This window comes from Alligator mississippiensis, chromosome 1, assembly GCF_030867095.1.
Source record: "Alligator mississippiensis isolate rAllMis1 chromosome 1, rAllMis1, whole genome shotgun sequence".
Classification (NCBI taxonomy): Eukaryota; Metazoa; Chordata; order Crocodylia; family Alligatoridae; genus Alligator; species Alligator mississippiensis.
In genome coordinates, this window is record NC_081824.1 from 279212453 (window position 1) to 279234445 (window position 21993).

A 21993-nucleotide genomic window follows, 5' to 3' on the forward strand; every position below is an offset into this window, starting at 1 on the left:
TTGTTAGCCACGTCCGTATTAGAAACAAAATAATTCCCCATGAAAGTTCCCTGTTGCCAAGAAGCAGCACATCATAAATTCTAATAAATATGGCTGCATGTTCTATTCTCTGCCTCTTCCCCCAACTTTTGCACCTTGCATTATGTCGTACTTAGAAGCAAATGAAGCCTGCACCTCCCCCTGATCATTTCAGTATGGTTTATTCTACTTTGGGGTGACTTTGGGGTAACTCGGACTAAAGGGAAGATAATTTTAGCATTTAGCACTGTGTTTTGAAGAAATTCTTCATTTTGTGATATATGGTGCCTCGTGGCAATAAAATATGGCAGTACAAAATGCTTAGGTTGCAAACCCAAAAGGATGAGTTGCTTATTGTCATCATTGGTGGTCCTTCAATATGAGGATGACACCCTTCCAGCAAGTAGGGAAGTCATCAATTTTGGGCAGAGGTGACTGAAGGATCTGAAATCCTTATATTTGAATGGAGACATGGAAAATATTTTGGGAGGAAGAAGTGGATCCTGGTGATGTTAGGTCACAGATCTTTCCCTTTGTCTCTCTTGTCTATCTGCTTCCATAGTGAGTCAGGTTTGCTTGAAATGATCAGTTCTTTGTTGTACCTCACAGAACCACTGGGGATGATTCAGTTCTCAAGTCTCCCAGGTATTGATGTTAATAGTGCATTTCTTCAGATTTGCCTTCAAGGTGTCCTTGAATCTCGTATTTTGCCCATCATTTTACAGTGACCATCTGTATTTTGGGATTATAGGACCTGTTTTGGGAGCCAGTTTTTTAAGGCATCCTCTTGACACATCTGGAAAACAGAGCTGGTGCCATATAAACATGGCTTTGATACAGGTAGTGTTTGCTGGAGTCAGAATGCTGGTGTTGGTTCTTCTGTCCTTCCAGCTGATATGGAGGATTTTTCTAAGACATTGCTGATGGTAATATTCCAACGCTTTCAGGTGTTTCCAAAATGTTGTCCAAGTTTCACACCCATTCAGCAGGGTAGGAATGACATCAGCCTAGCAGATGAGAAGTTTGGTTTGGGTCCTGATGTCATGATCAAAGACACAATTTTGGAGATGTCCAAAAGCAGAACTGGAAGATTTCTACCCAATGTTGAATATTGGTGTCTAGATTTATTTTCTGGGAAATGTGGCTACTTACGTAGGTGAAATGCTCAGCATGCCCCAAGACTACCCTCTAGTTGTAGTATGTGGAGGAATACCTGGTTGGTTTATGGTAGGTTGGTAAAGTATCTTGGCTTTTGTGACACTGACAGTAAGTCACTTATATAAGTCTTCAATGAACCTCCAATTTTTTTTTAAGTAAAACCACACTACTCTAGGAACATTTGAGTAATCTGCCTATGAAAATTTAGCATGTTTGAGTTGTCTCTTTCCCTTCAAACTGCTGTCCCTGCAAAGCACTTTCTTGCAGAGCATTCCAGACTCATGTTTAAGTAGAGCAACATTATGAAATGGTTTTCAGTTGATTCCTCATTCCACATTTCCAGCCTGGCATTTCCCACTTCTCTGGGAGCAAGCATGACTGCCAGATAAATGCAAAGCAAAGAAGGTGATGTCTGCTTCTGTCAGATGCTTTAGTAGTCAAAGGCATAGTGCAGACTTTAGACCTTTACATGACCCCAAGAGGGCTGGAAAGTGTGAAGCAAGCAGCAGCATGTGACCCAGCAGAAAACTTCCAGTTCTGTTAGTCAGTGTACCCTCGGCCACCAGATCTGCAAACTGGGATGCAGGGGTATCCCAAAAGGAAGTGATTGGATCAGATTGGTGGGAAGATGGAGAGGAGGCTCCAACTGCTGTGTTTGGAAAGAAGCAATACAAGTGAGTGGAAGGATTGGGGGTTGACTCAGGACAGTTTAAATCTGAATAGGTTACAGATGAAAACAGATAATCTTTTTGGTAAGCATGCCACAAATTAGCCCCACACCCTCTCTGAGTGACGCTTCAATCCCCTTCCCCTGCCTAATGTGCTGCTGTGTTTTCTGCTCCCTGCCTTACATGCCACTGTGCTGCCTGTCCACTCACCAGTCTGCTGCATGCCATGCACTAGTGCTGCCCGTGCCCCTTGTGGCACCCCTGCTGCAGGCTGCCCACCCCTGAAATAGAAGAAAGAAGCAGGGATTGAATCAAAGGTTGGGGTTAGAAGGTGTCTGAGCAGGAAATGCAGTGGAAAGGGGGGGGGGGGGCTTTTTCTTGGTGGATCTGTAACCCTTGGGGTCAGTTTAGGGGCAGAGTTGAAAGCTTCAGGTCAGTTCTCTTGTTTTGGGCCAGTTTGCTTTCCCTATTTAGAAAGGTAGGTTATATTATTTTTTTAGTGCAGCAATAAACACTTACAGTTCCTGCCAAACAGTTCTATAATGATTCACAAAGATCATCCAATTCTTCAGAAGGCTGGAGTATTCCAGTATTTCTTTGTTATAGAGGAAAGTTCATGTTTCAGCTCAGAACAGAGTGCTCCAAAACACCCTTAGATGACCATTATACATGCTGTATATTGTGTAGTATGTTAATGCTCAAGCTATGAACAATACATTAAGCTGCTCTTATAAGTATAATACACATGCACAACATACAAGGCTATATACTGTGCACCTACAGAATCATGAATGATTGGAAACAGCAGAAGACCCATAGCAAGCAAAGAAATACTCTAACTCTGTAGGTATTGATTTTTTTATTTTTTTTTAGTGGACCTATACAGCAGACCAGAAAGACATGCTCAAGGAGAGGCAGGTAATAGTGTGGAATGTATACAACACCCGCAGACAATGGTTTAGTAAGGGAAGTCTGCCAGAGTGTTAGGATATTATACATTTTTTTTTGCATGGTAGGAAAGGACACAAGGCTACACTAAACAGAATTCCATTGTCTCATTTGAGGGACTTTTTGCTTATCATAATGGAGTTGGAGGTACACGAGCTAAAGAAGTATTTTTATATTGTTGTTTCAGGTTGCACCTGAAAATCTGTATAGTCATCATGCTTTCACTAGAAGAGTATGAGTTTTTAGGGACAATGTTTTGCTGTTGCCATCATTTCCTGCTAGAATACTTTTCTATCAAATAGTCATTGATAGCAGATGATGTCCTTTTAAGTGCATTAATGCTTGCCCCAGTGTTGTAGATAGTAACTATTTTATTCCAAATGCTTCACATGTTAGGTAAAGAACCAACAGAAAAGATGTTTTGGGCCATGTCTCAACAAGAAAGTTACACAAATTTAAGCAGGTGCAATGCAAAACACTATATGGATCCTATTAGTTCTGTTAAAACCAGGTCTGTCAGGAAACTTTACCTGATTAGGAATCAGTTTAAGCTAAGACAAATGAAATCATCCTTAAACTAATTTTTAGTCTAAATGTAGGAATTTGGACTGGTTCAACTCAAGTGACAGTATTGGATGTTTAAGCTGGTGCAACTTTCCAGCATTGTCAAGGTTTTAATTTACTCCTTTGCAATTCCACTGAAGTCTAGGACCGTAACTGATTGCAAATTCTGGCCTGCAATACTGTATCTGCAGGCATATACATCTTAGAAAAGCCTTATCTAAGTAGGTTTTGTAGGGAAAAAGGTTGTCTTTAAGGCAGAAAGGAGCTTGGGAAATTTTAGCCCCAAGAACACATTTTGAAAAGAAAGAAGTATGTGAAAAATTGTAATTCATTGTTCTGAAGTTTTAACAAGTGCTGCTGGCGCTTGCTAATATGTGAAGTTTAATAGTACAAAGCAGCAAAAATGTAAAGTTCTAGTACTTGGAAAGTATTTAAATTCAGAGAACAGAGAGAACATGGAACATGACAAATGAGCACATCTATATGATTCAAGTGAAAATTTTACCAGGCTCAGCAAAAGGAGCATCCTGTTAAATAAAGAATCAAAAGATGTCTCAGATAAGACAACTCTGCACTGTACAAAGTGAAGTATACCATGATCTTATTATTTAACCACTGCATAAGGCCAATGAAGCTCTGTTAATACAGAAGTGATGTGTGCCATGTGCTACTTAGACAACTAAAAGCTAGACTGTATTCTTAATGCAAGCAGTGGGGAATGATAACAGGAGGGCCAACATACAAAGAACTACAATAGTCAAGTTGGACTGAACCAAAATATGGATTAAAGTTTAAGCAAGTGGACTAGAAAGAGCATAGGTCTCAGTCTGGCTAGGTTCCAAAGACAGTAGTACGACACTTTAATTACATGATTGATGTAGGCTTCAAAAGAAAGCACAGAATCCACAATGACCCCAAGGTCACAAGCATTATCTGAAGGATAAAAAGAACTACCACAAATGGAAACTACCACAGATGACACCTGAGACCTCTGCATCAGTGAAGTAATCAATAGCAACTCAGTTTTGTCTGTGTTAAGTTTAACAAAATTTGAAGCTACCCATGATTGAATATCACAGAGGTAATTATACAAAACATCAAACTTCTTTGTAGGATCTGTAGGGACTGAGAAGCTATCCAAGTATTGTATGCATACAAATGAAACTGCAAATTATAAGGCTGAATAATGTTAACTAGTGGAAATGAATAATTTGGAGAGCAGAGTGAAATCCAATGAAACCTTAAGGGAAACACAAGAATAAAGCAAACCATCCCAAAATTGGAAGTCCCGTTGCAGTGCACAAATGGAACTTATCAGCATGTAAAGCAGTACCAGATATATGGGTACAAATCTTCAACTGAAATTAAGAAAAGGTCTTCTAAATATTCACTGTAGTCAATGACTGCCAAAGAGAATTGCTCTGTTAGGGCTCAATTCTGAATCCCTTATTCCTCTTCGATAATGTTTCCCAAGGCAGGTAATCTCATGGCAATAAATGGTTGCATTCAAAGTGGAAGGTACCAGTTGAGATGCATGTCATTGTTGGAATATGGCCTTTCTTAATAAACATAGATGTCATTGCAGTAATGTAGCAGTCCCATGGGATGACAATAGCTAATTAGAAATGTAGTGACACTATAGAATGAAAGGGAGGGTGCCAAGAAATTCAAGAAGTAGCACTGTAAGGACTTCCAACCTTTTATTTACCTTTCATTTAGTAATTAAGAGAAGGCAGGATTTAGACTCAAATTTAGTTAGGTCCCTTGTTAAAAGAATATGAATAATTATGTGCATCTTCAAGCCAGATAGAAGCTTACCTTACAAGGTGAAAAACAGAGACGGATGACGAAGACGCAGGCCTCCACGAGTGGGAGACTTTCCAGCCATATCTTTGTGCTAGCCAAGAAACAAGACCATTTTCAAAACCTATCTTGAGAATTAATAGTGATTTATTACTGGGAAAACTGATGTTAATTAAAACAAATGCAGCAGTATCCTCATCACTTAGGGATGATGTTGTTATGGCAAGCTGGAAACATCATACAAGTTACTTAGAAAACCTTTGGCTTACCATGGGTTTTTTAGCATGCTTGTATCTTCTGACCATATATCAAGGTAGAATTTGAGCTAAATATGATCAAGATGTGAAAACCAGAAGGAGATATTTTTTAAATCACCAAATTCCAAAGACTTTGCAGAGAAGATTGATGGTACAATCAGCCAAAGAAGATGCCAGTGACCAAAGTGTGTCAAATTACACTGGTAGAGCTGGAATAATGACGGAGCCATGATAGTCTAGGAAAAATGCAAGAGGCAAGGGTTTTTGTGGGTGATATCTTCTACTGGGCCAACTGTAGAGCTGGGAGGGATATAGACATGCTTTTCCATGTGAAGTACTAATAACAAAAGATGTCATCTGCAAAAACCCTTGCCTCTTGAATTTCATCAGGACTTAAAGAAAAATGTAATGTGTAAGGGGACACACCTTGAAGGCAAAATGTGTGTAAAATACCTCAATATTAAAAGGTGATTGAATCTTCCTGTGATCAAATCTGTTTCTATTTAGCAGATCCCAACTGCCAAGAAAAAACAGAAAAGACATTTGCTCCCCGAATCAAACTGCAATCCTTCTTTTGCAATTAAGTCCCAGAAATTGCTTGAGTTTTTTTTTATTCCTGCAAGCCTGCTTACCTGCACGAACCTCCCCCCTGCCCTTCAGCCCTCTAGCCAGGCCCCTTGTGCACTTTTAACTGTGTAAGTTGATTTCATTGCAATAGTATAATATAATTTTAGTATTAAGTCTAGACGTCTGCATTGTTCAGTGCTGATGTTAGTTCTGGGTTTGGGCTCAAACTGAATCATTCGGATCCAGATTTTTGTAGGTGGCCATATGCAGGGTTTTGGTTCTGCCTATTCTGGATTCACATTTTAAGCCAAAGCCTGAATACTTGACACACTATGTCAGTTGTTTTTTTTTTTAATTTTAATTTTTATTTTGGCCGACTATCAGGCATAACTGCTGTGCTACCCAGACGACACCTAGCTGAAGCTAGTGAAGTGAGCAAAATGCTGGCTTGCATCCACAGGTGCTTCTCAAGCAAATCCCAGGATGTCATTCTCCCATTGTACTTGGCCTTGGTGAAGCCGCAGCTGGAGTACTGCATCCAGTTTTGGGCTCCACAATTCAAAAAGGATGTGAAGAAGCTTGAGAGAGTGCAGAGGAGAGCCACGCGCATGATTAGAGGTCAGGAAAGCAGACCTTATGATGAGAGACTGAGAGCTATGGGACTCTTCAGCCTGGAAAAGTGCAGGCTCAGGGGTGATCTGGTGGCTGCCTATAAGTTTATCAGGGGTGCTCACCAGGATCTGGGGGAATATCTGTTCACCAGAGCACCCCAAGGGATGACAAGTTCGAAAGGTCACAAACTCCTCCATGACTGTTTCAGGCTGGACATAAAGAAGAACTTCTTTACTGTCCAAGCCCCCAAGGTTTGGAATAGACTGCCGCTGGAGGTGGTTCAAGCTCCCACATTGAACGCCTTCAAGAGACATTTGGATGTTTATCTTGCTGGGATCCTATGATCCCTGCTGACTTCCTGCCCCTGGGGCAGGGGGCTGGACTTGATCTTCCGAGGTCCCTTCCAGCCCTAGTGTCTATGAATCTATGAACCAGTAAAAGGCACTTGAATATGAGCTCAGACAGTGGGAGAAGGACATCCTGCTCCCCTCAAAAACCCTTTATTTGACTAGGAGCAGCTAGAGGAAATTGTAGAGGAAGCAGGTTCAGGAAGAGAATTACTACATGCATTGTTTTGTGCACAAACTGTGTGTATCTGTGGACAACAATTGTTTGAGCATGTCTTCTTAGGTGCATACAAGCATTTATATTTCAACAAGTGTAATTGCAGTTCCACCAGTTGACATGTTCTGCGTACGAGCACTGAAAGCACTTCAGCTGGATAAAAAATGGGTGATGTGGAAATCTTCACTGCAGTGGATTAGGCTGAAGCCTCAATCAGTTGGGGGTCAACAATTTGAGCAAATGCTTGGAGCGGCCATAGTTCCCTCTGGTACCCCAGCATGCCTCACTCCAATGACTTGAGAGATGCTCTATGACCCAGGGTGCAGAGCCCAGAGAGATGCTCTGTGACCCAGGCTCTTCCCCCTAACAGCTGAGGCGCCAGTAAAACCCAGCCCCCTTCCCCAGTCCCAAAGTTGTGTAGCTGACAACCCACTGCAACTGGCCCCTGGGCTTTAAATGTCCCTGATGCCAGCTGGGTTTGGGAACTGTGGGGTGGGGTAGTTGTTGCTGCCCAGTTTGGAGTCCCCAGTGTAAGGAGTGGGTGGGATGGGAGGGAGAGGGAGCAGGAAGCTCCTCACCTCTTCCCCAGACCAGGGACTCCCAGGTCTGGGAAGAAGGTTGGGGACTTTAGCACCTGTTCTCTCCACTCTGGGGAGCTGTGAGCACTGGATTAATATGCTCTACAAGCCATGCAGGCATCCTGCAAAGCTAAAAGCACCCAGCTAATTGGACCCAGGGCATACATCCCAGCATGCTTTTTTTGGGTTCCCTGCTAGTCTGGAAACAGGTGACAACAGCCCAGGGTGCTGGTCAGGGCCAATTACAGTGGTGGTCCCAAAAGAACATTTCTGCCCCCACAAATTCCTCCCCCTGCCTGCCATGGAGCACTTCAGAGCACTGTCCCCACAGCCCCAGATGCAGGGTTGCAGGTGCTGCCTTTAAGATGCCAAGATGGAGGGAGCATCTCCTGCATGGGGCACATCCAGAGCCCTGTGCCCACAGTCCCACATGGGGAGCTGCAGGAGTGGGCTTTTAAGTGCCTGTCATGGGTAAAGCTCCTCCCTCCCCACCTGAATTTGAGCCATGCACCCCCAGTCCCATGTGTGGGAATTCTAAGTGATGTGTGGGAGCAATTATAACTTGAGAGCTGTGCAACACCCCGGTGTGCAGAGCTATGGATTCCAGCTCTAAAGTGCCACATGGGGGAAGCTACTCCATCTGTGGGCCACATAAGGAGTCCTGTGCCTACAGCCCCACAGTGTGACTCATGCAGGCTTTTAAGTGCCTTGTAGGGGAGAAGTCCCCCCACCCCAGCTTCCCCCAAGGACTTGAAAGCCATACACCCACAGCCTCATATGCAGGGATGCAGATGCAAAGCTCTGGAGTGCTGCATGGGTGAGAAGCTCCTATTCTGCAGGCTATCCTGCAATATCCTGCAGTTCCCTATATGGGGGAAAGGGAGGGAGTAGATTCTTACCCCCATCATGGGGTATTGAAGAACTCTCAGAGCCTGGCATGCACAGTCCTGTGTGTGGGGCTGCAGGTGTCAGCTCTCAAGTGCCATGTGGTGGTGGGGGGGGGCACATACCCCCACAGAGCACACCACAGCCAGCATCTGCAGCCCCAGTGGCAATGCACCTGGAGGGCATGGGTGGCATTTGTCCTCCCTGCCTCTGATTTCTGCACCAGCAGCAGGACATGGGGCTGTAGCTTGGCTGGACCCAATGCCTGGCAGCAGCAGCAGCAGTGGCAGCATGGATTTCTGCTCCTTACTGTGGCAGTGGCATGGAGCTGTGTACCCCACTGGCTGCACTTACGCATCACCTATGTGCAGCCCCACACCTAGATTTTGAGCACAGGACTCTGATGTGCCATGCAAGGAAAAAGTCCCCCCTGGAAGGCCTGAGAGCCCTGAGCTGTAGGTCTGTGTGAAGCTTCAGTCGCTGCTGTGATTCGGCAGAAATCTGGCCTGATTTGGTGGCCAAATCTCTGAATCTGAATTGAATCAAGAGACCCTTTAATTTCTCCAAATTGAATCAGAACTCAGAATCGATTCGGAGAGATTCAACATATCGGACATAGACACAGCTTTCAATGTTTTTTCTACATACCTCAAGGTACCAGGCGGCTCGCAAATGCTGAGATGGTGGGACCGATGGAGTGCCCCACGGGGTGCGGGGGGGGGGGTCCTGCAGCACACTTGGCAGCAGACCCAGAAGTACACCAGAAGCACTTCCGGTCCACTTCTAGGTCCACCAGGGAGCACGCGGGAGCCTTCCCCCACATCCCCCCGGCTCAGCTACTGGTGCATCCTGGGTCTGGGGAGGCACGCAGGGTCCCCCTGCAGCTCAGCCAGCAAGGTGTGGGGGGCCCCCCCTGCATGCTCAGCAGTGGACCCAGAAGTGGACCGGAAGTACTTCCGGGCCACTTCCAGGTTCACCACTGAGCATGTGGGGGGGTGGGCGAGGGGGCGCTCCATCCACCCCACCATTGCAGTGTTCATGAGCTGTGCCTGGTACCTCAAGGTATATAGAAAAAACATTTAAAGCTGTGTCTATGGCCAAATCGCTGATACTCTGAATCAGCATCGAATCTTCAGATTCAGATTTCACTGAATCGAATCACTGGCCCCGATTCAGACCAAATCCAAATTGAATATGGCCCATTTCATACACCCTTACTGAGCTGTAGCAGGGCTACCTGTAGTCAGAGCCTCAGCAGCACTTAGAACATGGCATCATTCCAGGTCATAGGTGGCCAGACCTGGGGGATCACCTCAGGGCCAGGAGAAGCAATAGAGGTCCCAGGGGAGCACGTGACAAGTTGGGTGTAGAGAAGCCAGAAGATTCATCTAGGAAACTGAGTCAGAGATCCAGAGGGTGAGGGTGAGGCTGAGCATGGGGTTAGGATCCTAGCCAGGCCAGGTATTCAAGAAATCAAATTGGAATTGGGTCAGGTATCCAAAGGATCAGGCCAAACTTGGGGTCTGTGAGCAAGCTGTGTCAGGTATCCAGAGTTTATGAGGAAGCCAGTAGCAGGACAAGCCAAGGGTGAAGTGGCTTGGGTGCAGGTTTGAATCTTGTTGTTTATACACTTCATCTTCTGGGTCAAAAGTCTATACTGGAAAGGGTGAGGGGTCAGCTGACCCTGGCTGGCTACTCCAATGGCAGGGAGTGGGCACATGGCTAGGCCCAGCTGGAGGGTTCTGGCCACCTGTGTCCACTCCAATATTCAGTTGAGGAAGTGGCAGACTGGGATGAGTGACTATGCTAGGCAGGCTGAGGCCCTAGGTTCAAAACCACAGCTCCTGGTGCCCACAAGCAAGGCCCCTCATTGCAGCCAGAGCCCCAGCTATGGCCACAGTGGTGAGAACACGACCCTAGTTGCCCATAAACAAAACCTGCCTCCCAGCTATGGCTATTGTGGCAGGGGCATTGTGTCTGCTGGTAGGCCCCAGTTTTGAAAGACTGCAAATGCACTCTGGCTCTGCCATCAGGCAACTTGACAGCTATGAAGGAAGGAGAGATTATTGTTGGGGATGAGGCATATAGGCATGGTCTCTTTGTCTACTGTCACCCGTTTCCAGGCAGATGGAGAGCCTACAAAGCAAACTGGGCTACATGCTTGCTGTCCCCCTTGCAGGGTGCTTTTAACATTGCAGGCTGTCTGCAGAGCATGTAGATAGTTCTTTGCACACTTGTGCAGGTTTCATCCAGGTGAGTTTCAAACAGCTTAAAGTAAATTGCTAAACATTAACCAGTTGATTTGAAGACTTACATAGACCCTAAGACAACATGCTTCTGCATTTAGGATCAACTCTGGGCTCAAAACAAGGATAACTGGGTGAAATCTAATGGCCTGTCATATACCTCAGGTCAGACTAGATATTTTAGAAGTCCCTACTGACACTGTCTTAATGCTTTTATAATACAAGCGGTAGTACATGGACAGTTGGACACAGTATGTTACAGAAAAAGTGAGCCCTGATATAGGATTCACTGCATTATTATTATTTTTTTTTCTTCACAAACACAGTCTTTTCCCCCCACTTTTTCTGGTCTCCTAGGTTTATAACTTTTATTTCACAGGGAAAAGGACTAGAATCCATGTGTGCTCCACCTGATGAGTCCTAAAACCCTTAGGTTATACAGTTACTCTTTCTAGCCCAATGAATATTCAAGTATTTATTTAAAAATGGAACAGCTTCAATGCAATCAATGGAAAAGGAACCCACACCAGAATACCTGGCAGCCAGTGTTTATAGTACCCATGACAAAGGAGAATGAGCTTGGTACCAGTCTTCAGTCTGAAGCAGGCACAATGGGGATATGAAACTTGGTCTTTTGTGCCCCATGCGGGCTTGCAGCAGCTCAAATAGAAGCAGTGCAAATTTGAGCTGGGACTTTTTGCCTCAGCACACATGCTCACACATGTACTTTGGTGTGGGTTAAATGGTGCCACTTTGGCAAAAATAACCCTGCCTAGCTCCTCCTGGGGGGAGCTAGAGCCCAGGGCCAGCACCTGTGCTTTCCCCAGCAGTATAAAAAGCTGCCCTGTCCTGGCTCCATCAGTACAAAAAGTCACTCTGTCAAGTAGCTCGGGGCTACTCACTCTTAGGAGCTTTTAGGGCTAAGGCCCACATTAATATGGAAGATACAAACAGACAAGAGCTTCTGGGACCCAGCCAACTGATACCTGGGGACACTACCCCTTGTGCCAGCTGGATTGCTGAAGCAGCTCTGAGAGTTCCCTGCACCCTCTACCCCCTGCAGCAGTGTGGCAGTGGGAGGTGCTGCCTGGCTGTGACCTTCTGTGCACCTGCCAGACCCAGATGGGGATTGCACAGCCAGTAGAGGCATCTGCCCCTCTGGGCCAGCTCCCAGTGGGCTGTGGCTGCAGAGTTGGCCTTTGTGTGGCACTACTGTTCTGTGTGCCCCCTGCCCGGCCATCTTGGCAGCTATCACCCGGAAGCTGTTCCCAGTGTGGTGGCCTGCTTTGAACTGTCAAAGCATGTCCTCCTGGCCCCATTTGGCCAGAAGGTCAGCCACCTCCAGGTGGGTCCAAGATGCCAGCTCTGAGCAGGCAGGGTCTTGTCACTGGCCTTCCTAGCAGGAATTCTGGTGTTCCCTATTGGAAAACTGAAAAATCCCTGATAAAAACATCCCAAAGTCACTCTGTAAAATACCCCGAGATCCATATTCCTCCACAATTAAAACAAAAGAACACTAGAGAGAGAGAGAGAGCGAGCAAGTGATCTGTTGGGCAATGTTTTATTGATATATCTACACTGTTAAAGCAATTTGGAAGCCTACCAGTGTCTCTATCATCATAATAAAATGAATGCTAAATATCTATATGTTTTGGTGTTTGCCTTTGGTTTTCTTGTCATAGAGCAGTTAGAGCACCCCCTGAACCCTTCACTAACCACAGCTCTTGCCAGCAGGTCTCATCCTGTCTGACAGCTGGGCACACAGGGTATGTGCTAGGTGGATGTGGGATTTGTAGGAGGGGGTGGGAAGCAGGATTGGGGGGATGTGGGTGGCTGTGGAGGGATGTGGAGGGCCATGGGGTGTGTGGGTAGGTGTGGGTGGATTGCGGGGGGACTGTGCGGGGGGGGGCTGCTCAGAAGGATTGGGTCCCTTGCCCCCTGCAGGGTGCAGCCCCCCCTGCACACCTCATTGACTGCCCCCCACAAGGCTACAGCCCCCCATCAGGGTTCACAGCCTACCCAACAGGGCCCCCCTCCTGCAGAGCCCACATGCTCCACCCCTGCTTGCTCCCCCAGCCCCCCAGGTTGCTGCCTCACTTACCCCCATGCCCTGCCTGCTCCTGCAGCCCCCCTGATGGCTTCCCCACTCAGCCCCACTCCCTGCTTACACCCCCAGCACCCCAATGGCTTCCCTGCTGGGCCCCAGCCCCTCAGCACTTAAAAAAAAGAAAGAGCCTCATACTCACTGGCAGTAGCAGGGGCTGTGAGGCCACATGGCAGAGCCCCTGCCCCACACAGCCCCAACTTCCTGATTGCCCCCGCATCTGCTCGCACCCCTGATGTCCGTCCCCCGCCCCCAGCCCCAGCAGTCCAGGCCTCAAAAAACCCAACAACCCCGCATTCACCAACACTAGCAGCTGCCATCGGTGTCACTTGGGCCTTGTGGAAGAGCCCCACCCCCCCCCACACACACACAGAGCATGGGGTGGTGGGGGGCAGCGGGGCCTGGCCTCAGCTGCCTGGCACCCGCATTGCCACTGCTCCATCGCTAAGATGCGGCTGGGGTTGGCAGGGCGCTGTGTGGCTCCACACACTGACGGGCAGCTGGGGCTGCTGTGGCTCACCCAGGCCCTGTATGTGTGGGGGAAACATTCTGCCATGAGGCTCCAGTGACCCCCATGGCAGCTGGTACTGCCAGTGAGTGTGGGGGTTTTGTTTTGTTTTTTTTTTTAATTGCTGGGATGCTGGGGCCAGGCAGGGCAGTGATTGGTGGGGGGTGGGGAGGGAGCAGGCAGGGGATGGGACCAGGCAGGGCAGTGATCGGGGGGATGGGGGAATGGGCGGGGATGGAGGGGGTCCCCCCCATGGTCCCCTCCCCTTTCCTTTAGCCCCCCCCCTACTTACTGGAAGGAGCCCAGGTCCAGCTCCCTGTGGCTGGCACACTGCCTGCCCTGCATGGGCAGGCAGTGTGCTTGAGCACCGGGGCAAGGGCCAGCCACAGAGATGCTCTGGCTGGCTACCAGAGCATCTCTGTGGAGGACCATTCCTCCTGTTGCCTTGGGGTATGGTCTGGGACTGTGCCCTACCCTGCTTTTTTCCTATATGGTTTTTTTTGATCCCTGGATATCCAGGGATCTAATTTTGCTCCCACACTGCAAATTTGCAGTGTGGGGAACATTTTTTTCCCCCTCATGTACTACTTGCAATGTCTCTAAGGACTTTGAGACACTGCAAGATGCACGTACGCACACATGTGGACCCGCCCTGTGAGTACCTACCACCACCACAACTATTTTGCAAATATAAGTCTTCTGTATGGGAGGCTTAATGTAAGCTTTTCCATTTCTAAACTGATATTTCTTTTAATAGAAAAGTGGCTTAAAATAACAGAAATGAAATAAAATATTCAATTTGTTATCAATTAAAATGTCTGACAATCTGAAAATAATTTTTTGTTTGCTGAAAATTTAAAAAACGTTTTCTTTGGTTTTTAGTTGATTCAGTTGGGGATTTTTTTATTTTGAACTGGCCAGCAAACCAAAAAAATCAGTTATTGGACTTCGTTTACCAAGAGTAACTAAAGCTAGAGCACTTGACTCTTTTGTTTGTATTCCTCAATCCCCTCTTGGTCCTGTAATAGACCAGTAGCTCTTAATCCTTTCTTGAATGTTTTGCCTTGTCAAAGGCCTTCTTATAACATTTTCTACCCCTTTTTATAAATCATAAAGTGTTGGAGATTAGGGTTAATTTTTTATCTCTTCTTATTCTACCCATATTTCAAGAGTCATCAGTCATTATAGTCCCAAAGTGACCTTCATCCCACTCAGATTTGGTGTCCCTTCCATAGGGAAATAGATACTCAGGAGTCTGAAGTTATCTTTAGTAGCTAAATTAATCAGACAATACTTTCAAGTTTCTGCACAAGCAGTGTTTGTGTCCCTTGCTCTGGATCCTACGCTTGGAGAGGGATGCTGCTGCTTATTATAAATCTGAGGGAAATTAGCTATTGTTTTTCTCCAGCTAGAAGTAAAAGAGCATTTTCACGCAAATATCCTTCAGAAATGTACTTACAAGGCAAAAGGTGAAGTGTTCTGCTTAAGTGGCTTAATTAACTTCTGCAGGAGCCTTTGTGTAAGAGAACAATCATTTAACATTTTTCTATACTTTCATATTGATATGAATATGAGATGTTACTACCCTGCTTGTCGAAGAATTGATACATGTATCATCTATCTTATGCATTCTTCATGGAACTATTACACCTGGTATCCTCCTCTGTCTTTAGATTGCCTAATATTATGAACTTTTCCTTTAAGAAACTCCCAATCCTCTATTGCTTGCCATTTCTATTTGATATGCTGCAGAAGGAACACCCTCAGGCCTCAAAAGTGCTTTTCTTACCATAAAATTCTGTTCTGCTCCTGCTAAGATATAAACTATTAAAGACAACCATTTCCCTTCTCTTGCTCATGTTTCTCAGCTACATATATTATAATTTGTTTTTCTCTTTCTTAAAAAGGAGTAGGAAATGACAGATAAAAATAATCAAAAGCGTGAGAATACCAAACATCATTATTTGTTATGAATAATCTTTGTCTGAGAGAAGCTATCCAAGTAGATATCTTAAAACTGAGATTGTTATCCATCTTAAAATTTATGTCCCAGAAAAAATACATAACACTTCACTATGGCTAGAAGTGGAACCAAGTAGGATGACTGCATTTCCTCTCAATGTGTTACCTTTTGAGCCAGTCTAGCACAGTGCTACACATGTGCCAGTAAGCTGCGATGAGTGGCACAGCTTATTAGTGCAGTGCCTCACTTAGATAACCACACTATTTCTGGTTTGCATGGCCTACCAAACTGGAAGAAGTGAAGCTACATTAATATGGCATTATATGGTCATAAATACTGGGCCAGCATTATCCTATTTCAGGATAATATCCTGTTCCAAGATAAACAGTTGCCATGCTTTTAATAGCTTTATAAGAAAATTATGGAGGTTGCAAAGTCAAGTTACAAAACAGCTAGGAAATGCTGGAATCCAGGGTTTTCATGCAACCTGGCTTTTATCCCATTATGGTATAATCTTTAACAACTGATCTTTTCTTTTGCCGCAAGATCTATGACATTCAAGCCTACAGAAATTAAGGCTACTGTGAAACAGTAAAATTATCATGTCTGAAGTTCTGGGCCTTTGATTTGCAACCTAAAGGTATACTTTCATGGTAGAGGACTTTACTGTGGGTCTGTGCATAACAACTTTCTTTGGGAGAGAACAGTATTGTGAGCATCAGCATTGAAATACATAGGAGCCATGGATCATAAATTCCAATCTCAGCAAGCCTGACTCATCTTTCCAAGGTAGGTAAATTGACCTTTGGGTAGACTACTCCGTATGTATTTTTCAGCTAAAAAAACGTTAAAAAATGACATCATGTCCTTGCTTTTCATGAATTGTAGAGGCTTTGTTATTTATTTTACATAAAAGCAGAGAATTGCCTCTTTCCCACCACTGGCCAAAATGTATCTTTAATTACCCACATTATCCTGGGTCTATTTGATTACTGTTGGCATGGGTGTCTGGTGCCTCCTATCTCTTAGCGGGCACCAGTGGCCAATTACTGACTGTGGGGGGTGGGGGAGGGGGGGTGAAAAAAACAGAAACTTCTCTTGGCACCCCCACTCCCCCGCCAGTGAGAGCCAATCTCAGGGGGGGCACATGCCCCACCCCCCCGGTGACTTCCCTACATGTCACCTATGACTGTTGGCTTCAAGTATCATTATTTTGTTTAAAAGATTTTGTATATACGTATTATAATGGTATTTGGATGCATGACACTGATAGCTACAACTAGTATAGAACCTAAGTAAGTTTAAAGGGGAATTTGTTATGGAGCCAGAAGAAATCACTATGTTCAAAAGTTATGTTAAGTATTTTGTTAGCATAGCAAAAGTGCTCCCACTGAAACAGATTGAAATGCCAAAGACAAATAAATTAACATTTGGAGCAAATCCTGAAGGTGCTTCATTTTACAGGCATAAAGTTTTGTATATTGTAGTCTTCCTTTTACCTTTAAATCTTTTAGGGTCATGACCTCTTACTAGTGCAAAACATGGTTGTTATATACATGCATTAGGCAGAGTCACTTTGTGGAGTAAATGCAAGAGCTAAAGTTCCAAATGTAAAAAAAACAGGTCCTACTCTTCTGAGAGAACTACTTTTCAACAACAACAAATCTGTAGGATTTGTTCCTCCCAACATGCAACTCAACATCAACATGCAAATGCTTTTAAGTGTGGGATCTATGACATGCACTATGACATACCTGTTTGTGTAGCACTCTCTTTGATGGAATATTCATGTGGTCTATCCAGCTCTTGGGCTAGGGACAGACATTCAAAAAGCCTGAGCCTGAATTCATAGGTCATAGTTTCATAGTTTCATAGGGTCAGAAGGGACCTGAGGAGATCATGTAGTCCAACCCCCTGCCATGGCAGGAAAGAGTACTGGGGTCAAATGACCCCGGCCAGATGTTGATCCAGCCTTTTTTTAAAGACCTCCAGGGTAGGAGCCAGCACCACTTCTTTTGGAAGTTGGTGCCAGGTCCTAGCCACCCTGACAGTGAAATAGCGCATCCTAATGTCTAGCCTGAAACTACCATCTGCTAGCTTGTGTCCATTGTTTCTTGTAACTCCCGGGAGTGCTCGGGGGAACAGGGACTCTCCCAACGCCTGCTGGTCCCCCTTGACTAGTTTGTAGACTGCCACTAGATCCCCTCTCAGCCTTCTCTTTTGGAGGCTGAAGAGGTTCAGATCCCCTCTCAGCCTTCTCTTTTGGAGGCTGAACAGGTTCAGGTCCCTCAGCCTGCCCTGCTGACCCCTGATCATGCGGGTGGCCCTCCTTTGGACCCTCTTCATATTGGCCACATCCCTCCTGAAGTGCGGTGCCAGAATTGGATGCAATACTCCAGCTGTGGCCTGACCAGTGCCGCATAGAGGGGGATGATCACCTCCTTGGGCCTGCTTAAGATGCATCTGTAGATGCACGACAAGGTATGGTTGGCCTTCCTGACCACGTCCCCACTTTGTCGGCCCATGTTCATTGTGGCATCAGTGATGACTCCAAGATCCTTTTCTGTCTCGACACTGGCGAGAAGGGAGTTGCGCAGCCTGTAGGTGTGCCGCTGGTTCTTCCTCACCAGGTGCATTACCCTGCACTTGTCAGTGTTGAACCCCATCCTGTGCTCTTCAGCCCACCCCTGTAACCTGTCTAGATCTGCTTGCAGCCTGTTCCTTCCTACTAGCATACCCACTTCCCCCCACATCTGAGTGTCATCTGCAAATTTGAACAGGGTGCTTTCTACCCCCTCGCCCAAGTCAGTGATGAAGATGTTGAATAGTGCGGGCCCGAGGACCGAGCCCTGGGGAACCCCACTGCCCACATCCCTCCAGGTCAAATAAGACCCATCCACCACCACCCTCTGGGTGCGGCCCTCCAGCCAGTTAGTGACCCATCTGACTGTGTAGGCATCAACACCACTGTCTCCTAGTTTCTTACTGAGAATGGGGTGAGAGACTGTGTTGAAGGCCTTCCTGAAGTCCAGAAAGACTATATCCACTGCAACACCTGCATCCAAGGACTTGGTGACCTGGTCATAGAAAGCCATGAGGTGGGTTTGACAAGACCTGCCCCTAATGAACCAGTGCTGGTTGCCCCTGAGCATAACCTCCCCTGCTGACCCTTCCTGGACATGTGCCAGGATAATTCTTTCGAAAAGCTCCCCAGGACCGAGGTAAGACTCACAGGCCTATAGTTTCCTGGTTCCTCCTTCCTCCCTTTTTTGAAGATGGGGACCACATTGGCCCTTTTCCAGTCCTCTGGCACATCACCCAAGCACCATTAGTGCTCGTAGAGCTGCACCAGAGGTCCCGCAATGACCCCTGCTATTTCCTTCAGCACTCTGGGGTGGAGATCATCAGGACCTGCAGATTTAAATACATCTAGTCCCTCCAGAAGTTCCCTGACTAGGTCCTCATTAACCCTAGGCCTAGGCGTGCCACCCACAGGGCCCTTGGGGGTGCCAGTGGGGAAGATATCCGGATCCCTCCTCAGAAATACGGAGGCAAAGAAATTGTTGAACATGTCAGTTTTACCATCAGGTGAGATGACCAGATTTCCTAGCGTGTCCTGCAGAGGTCCCACGTTGCCTGGCACCTTCTTTTGCCCCCCTATGTATTTGAAAAAGGACTTCTTGTTGTCCTTGATCTGGGTCACTAGTCCCAGCTCCATTTCTGCCTTGGCCTTCCTGACCACTCCCCTACATTCCCAAGCTACCGAGGTATAGCCCTCTCTTGTGATGGCCCCTCCCTTCCAATGGGTGTATGCCTCCTTTTTTGATTTAATCTTTTTTGATTCAATCAATTGATTCAATCTTTGCAGGTTAGTCTAACCTGGCTAGACCATCTGGACAGACATCTGAGAAATGCAGGCACATGCCTGCAGTGGCTCAGGCTAGAAGCTGGGGAGGGGGCACCAGTTTACTAGAGCAGTCCACCCTTCCTCCCACAGCATGGAGCTGAGGGCGCATGGAAAGGCTACAACAGAAGCTCTGATTAGGCCAGCAGGGACTTGATAACACTCTTTATCATCCAATTAAGAAAACAACAGAGGGCCATTACCAGCTACTTGTTCGTTCTGCTTCTTAATTATACCTGTTGATTCAGCAGGAATCGTAGCCAGCATATGGTCTGCTAGCTAATACACAGACACCTCCTCAGGAAGGCAGAGAGAAGGAGGGAATTCCTGCTTATCAGGGAGTGGTGAGGGGAGGGGAGAAGCAGCCCATAGTCCCTGGAGCTCCAGCCAGGGAGCAGAGGGGAGGGGCCAGCCCTGCTGAGCCCTGCCCAGCTCAGAGAGTATGCCAGGATGCTGGGGGTGTCCGGTTTATCTTAAACCAGCAAGGGGGTCAGGGACAGACATTGCATAAACCTGTTTGACCCAAATCAGTTAAGTGTGATACTACATTCAACCAGGTTTTTCTCAAACTAGTTTATGTGCAGTGAACATCTGTTCTGTTACAGGTTTAAACTAGTTTTTGATCACTTAAACCACTTTATGTGTAATGTCTGTCCCTAGTCTTGGAGTCAGCTTTCCATGTCTCCCTGCTGGCCCTGGAAAACAAAGGAACTGCAACAATAAAAGGCCAGGATCTTTGAGTAAATGTGATATCTTGTATTAGACTAACTGAGTAGTGGGAAAAAAGTTATTTGCAAGCAACCTGGAAGATACCAAATATTGCCGTTTGAAATGAAAACTTCACAACATGGAAAAAAAAGAAGCTAACCTCAACAGCAAAACCCTGCAACAATACAGTGAACTCCTGTCACATGCCTACTTGTTCCTTATAACAGGGGCTAGGAGTCTTGTATCTACATCCCTGAAGCTTTCTGTGCAGGACTTATTTTCAATAGCTTAAGATCTATTTATGTTATCAGAATAAGGGGAAAAGGCCTTGGCATAACCCATCGAGCTTCCATTGTAGGGTCTAGCCAGCCAAGAATTTTGTTCCTAAGCATAGATGCAAATGCAACAGAGAACTCTCAAATTGGAGTCTGCATTCTGAAACAGATAAAAAAAGAACACCCTTAATATTAAACAGATACACGTCAGCTGTGTATATTCAGGTTCCCCAAATCATTGTCTATGACTGTCACAGAGATAAAAAACCCTAAATAAACAAGAGATGTGGGAACTTTTAAAAAAAATTAAAGGACACAGAAACAGGAATTTATTACAACTAGATAAAGGGACTGATGGAAGCAGGAGTATTTATGTAAATGGAATTTTTGATCAGCAAAGGAAAGGCAAGAGGTATACAATATGGGAAGAAATTTTCCCATGGAAGAGAGGGGAATTTATACAACTCAGAAATAAAATTAGTATAGAGAAATTTGAAAAGGCAGTTAAAGGTTCAGAATGGCCAGTGATGTCATACTCATGTTAATTTAGTGATACATCCACATGAAATGTGGGTGGAGAAGAGTGGGTGTGGAAGGGGTGAGGCAGAGGAAACAGAAGTGAGACTGCATTAATCTTTTATCTTCTTTGGAGGGTCAGCTTGAGATAGTTAAGGAGTTAGGGAAAACTGGCCCCTCCTCAGACCCTGCCTTTATGTGTTAATTACCAATAACTTAGACTAATGCAGAATATAACATACATGAACTATAATCTGAAATGTCAGAACATAGGAGACAAGTTAAATGATCTGCAAGGACCTTCACTAACTTCTTGGTGAGAAATTATTTATATTTTTCTTCTTCAGTAATATGTAAATAAAAATATTAACTCTCAGAAAACTATAGTGGTGGGGGTGGTGAAATTATTGTATTAAAAAGACAATCACTGAACCTTGTTTTTGAGGAAATAGTGTTTATAGATCTGAGTTGTGCAATGCCTGTTTATAAACAGCCATAGACAATGTATCTTACATATTTAAACAAACAGATGTGCCTTATATTTAAAATAGAAATATGGAAAAATTGTTGATTTTTCTATGAATCCGAAAAAAGAAAAAAATACTGCAGGAAAGAACAGGGTATTGGGAACCTCAAGGGCAACTTATACAACAACCTGCAATTCTATTACTCCACAAAATCAAATGTCACAGATATACAAATATCCCAGCACAACCAGAAAAGAGATGGACATAATAGCATTTAGCTGCATACATTATATTTCTTTTTTTCTGCATTGGTTTTTTTTTGGAGATTGCCAAAGAAATACTGGGAAATTTATTTAATTTACCATATTTACTCAATACAAGGTTTTTTCCCCCCACTCAACATGGCAGGGGGTGGGAAGCCCCTTGTCTTACACTTGCATAAAAGGAAATCTCATTAAATACACTGCCTATTTTTAAACTGCTGATAAGAGCAGCATGTGCTCAGTATGACTACAAAGTTTTTTTTAAATGCAGCCAACACTACTGAGCGTGACTATGAAGTATATGGCACACATGGGGCAAACATGCTGGTAGGAGTGAATGAGTGAGTGAGACCTTTGAAAAATATGGGTGGGTGCTTTTTTCTGTAGGGAATTAGCACTGGGCATGGAGGTACTGTT

At 45.3% G+C, this 21993-nt stretch overlaps 1 protein-coding gene across 3 annotated transcripts in view; it reads left to right on the plus strand.

Moving 5' to 3' along the window:
• Nucleotides 1-1708: 1708 nt before the first annotated feature.
• The window catches only part of LOC102574909 (uncharacterized), a 151483-nt gene continuing 131198 nt past the window's right edge, over nt 1709-21993 (plus strand). For all 3 annotated transcript variants that reach the window (XR_009459044.1, XR_009459045.1, XM_059720644.1), the window contains exon 1: nt 1709-1850. Coding sequence is in view for 1 of the 3 variants with exons in the window: in XM_059720644.1 (XP_059576627.1) it covers nt 1805-1850 (46 nt within the window). In the remaining 2 variants the exon portion in view is untranslated. The remainder of the gene's footprint in view (nt 1851-21993) is intronic.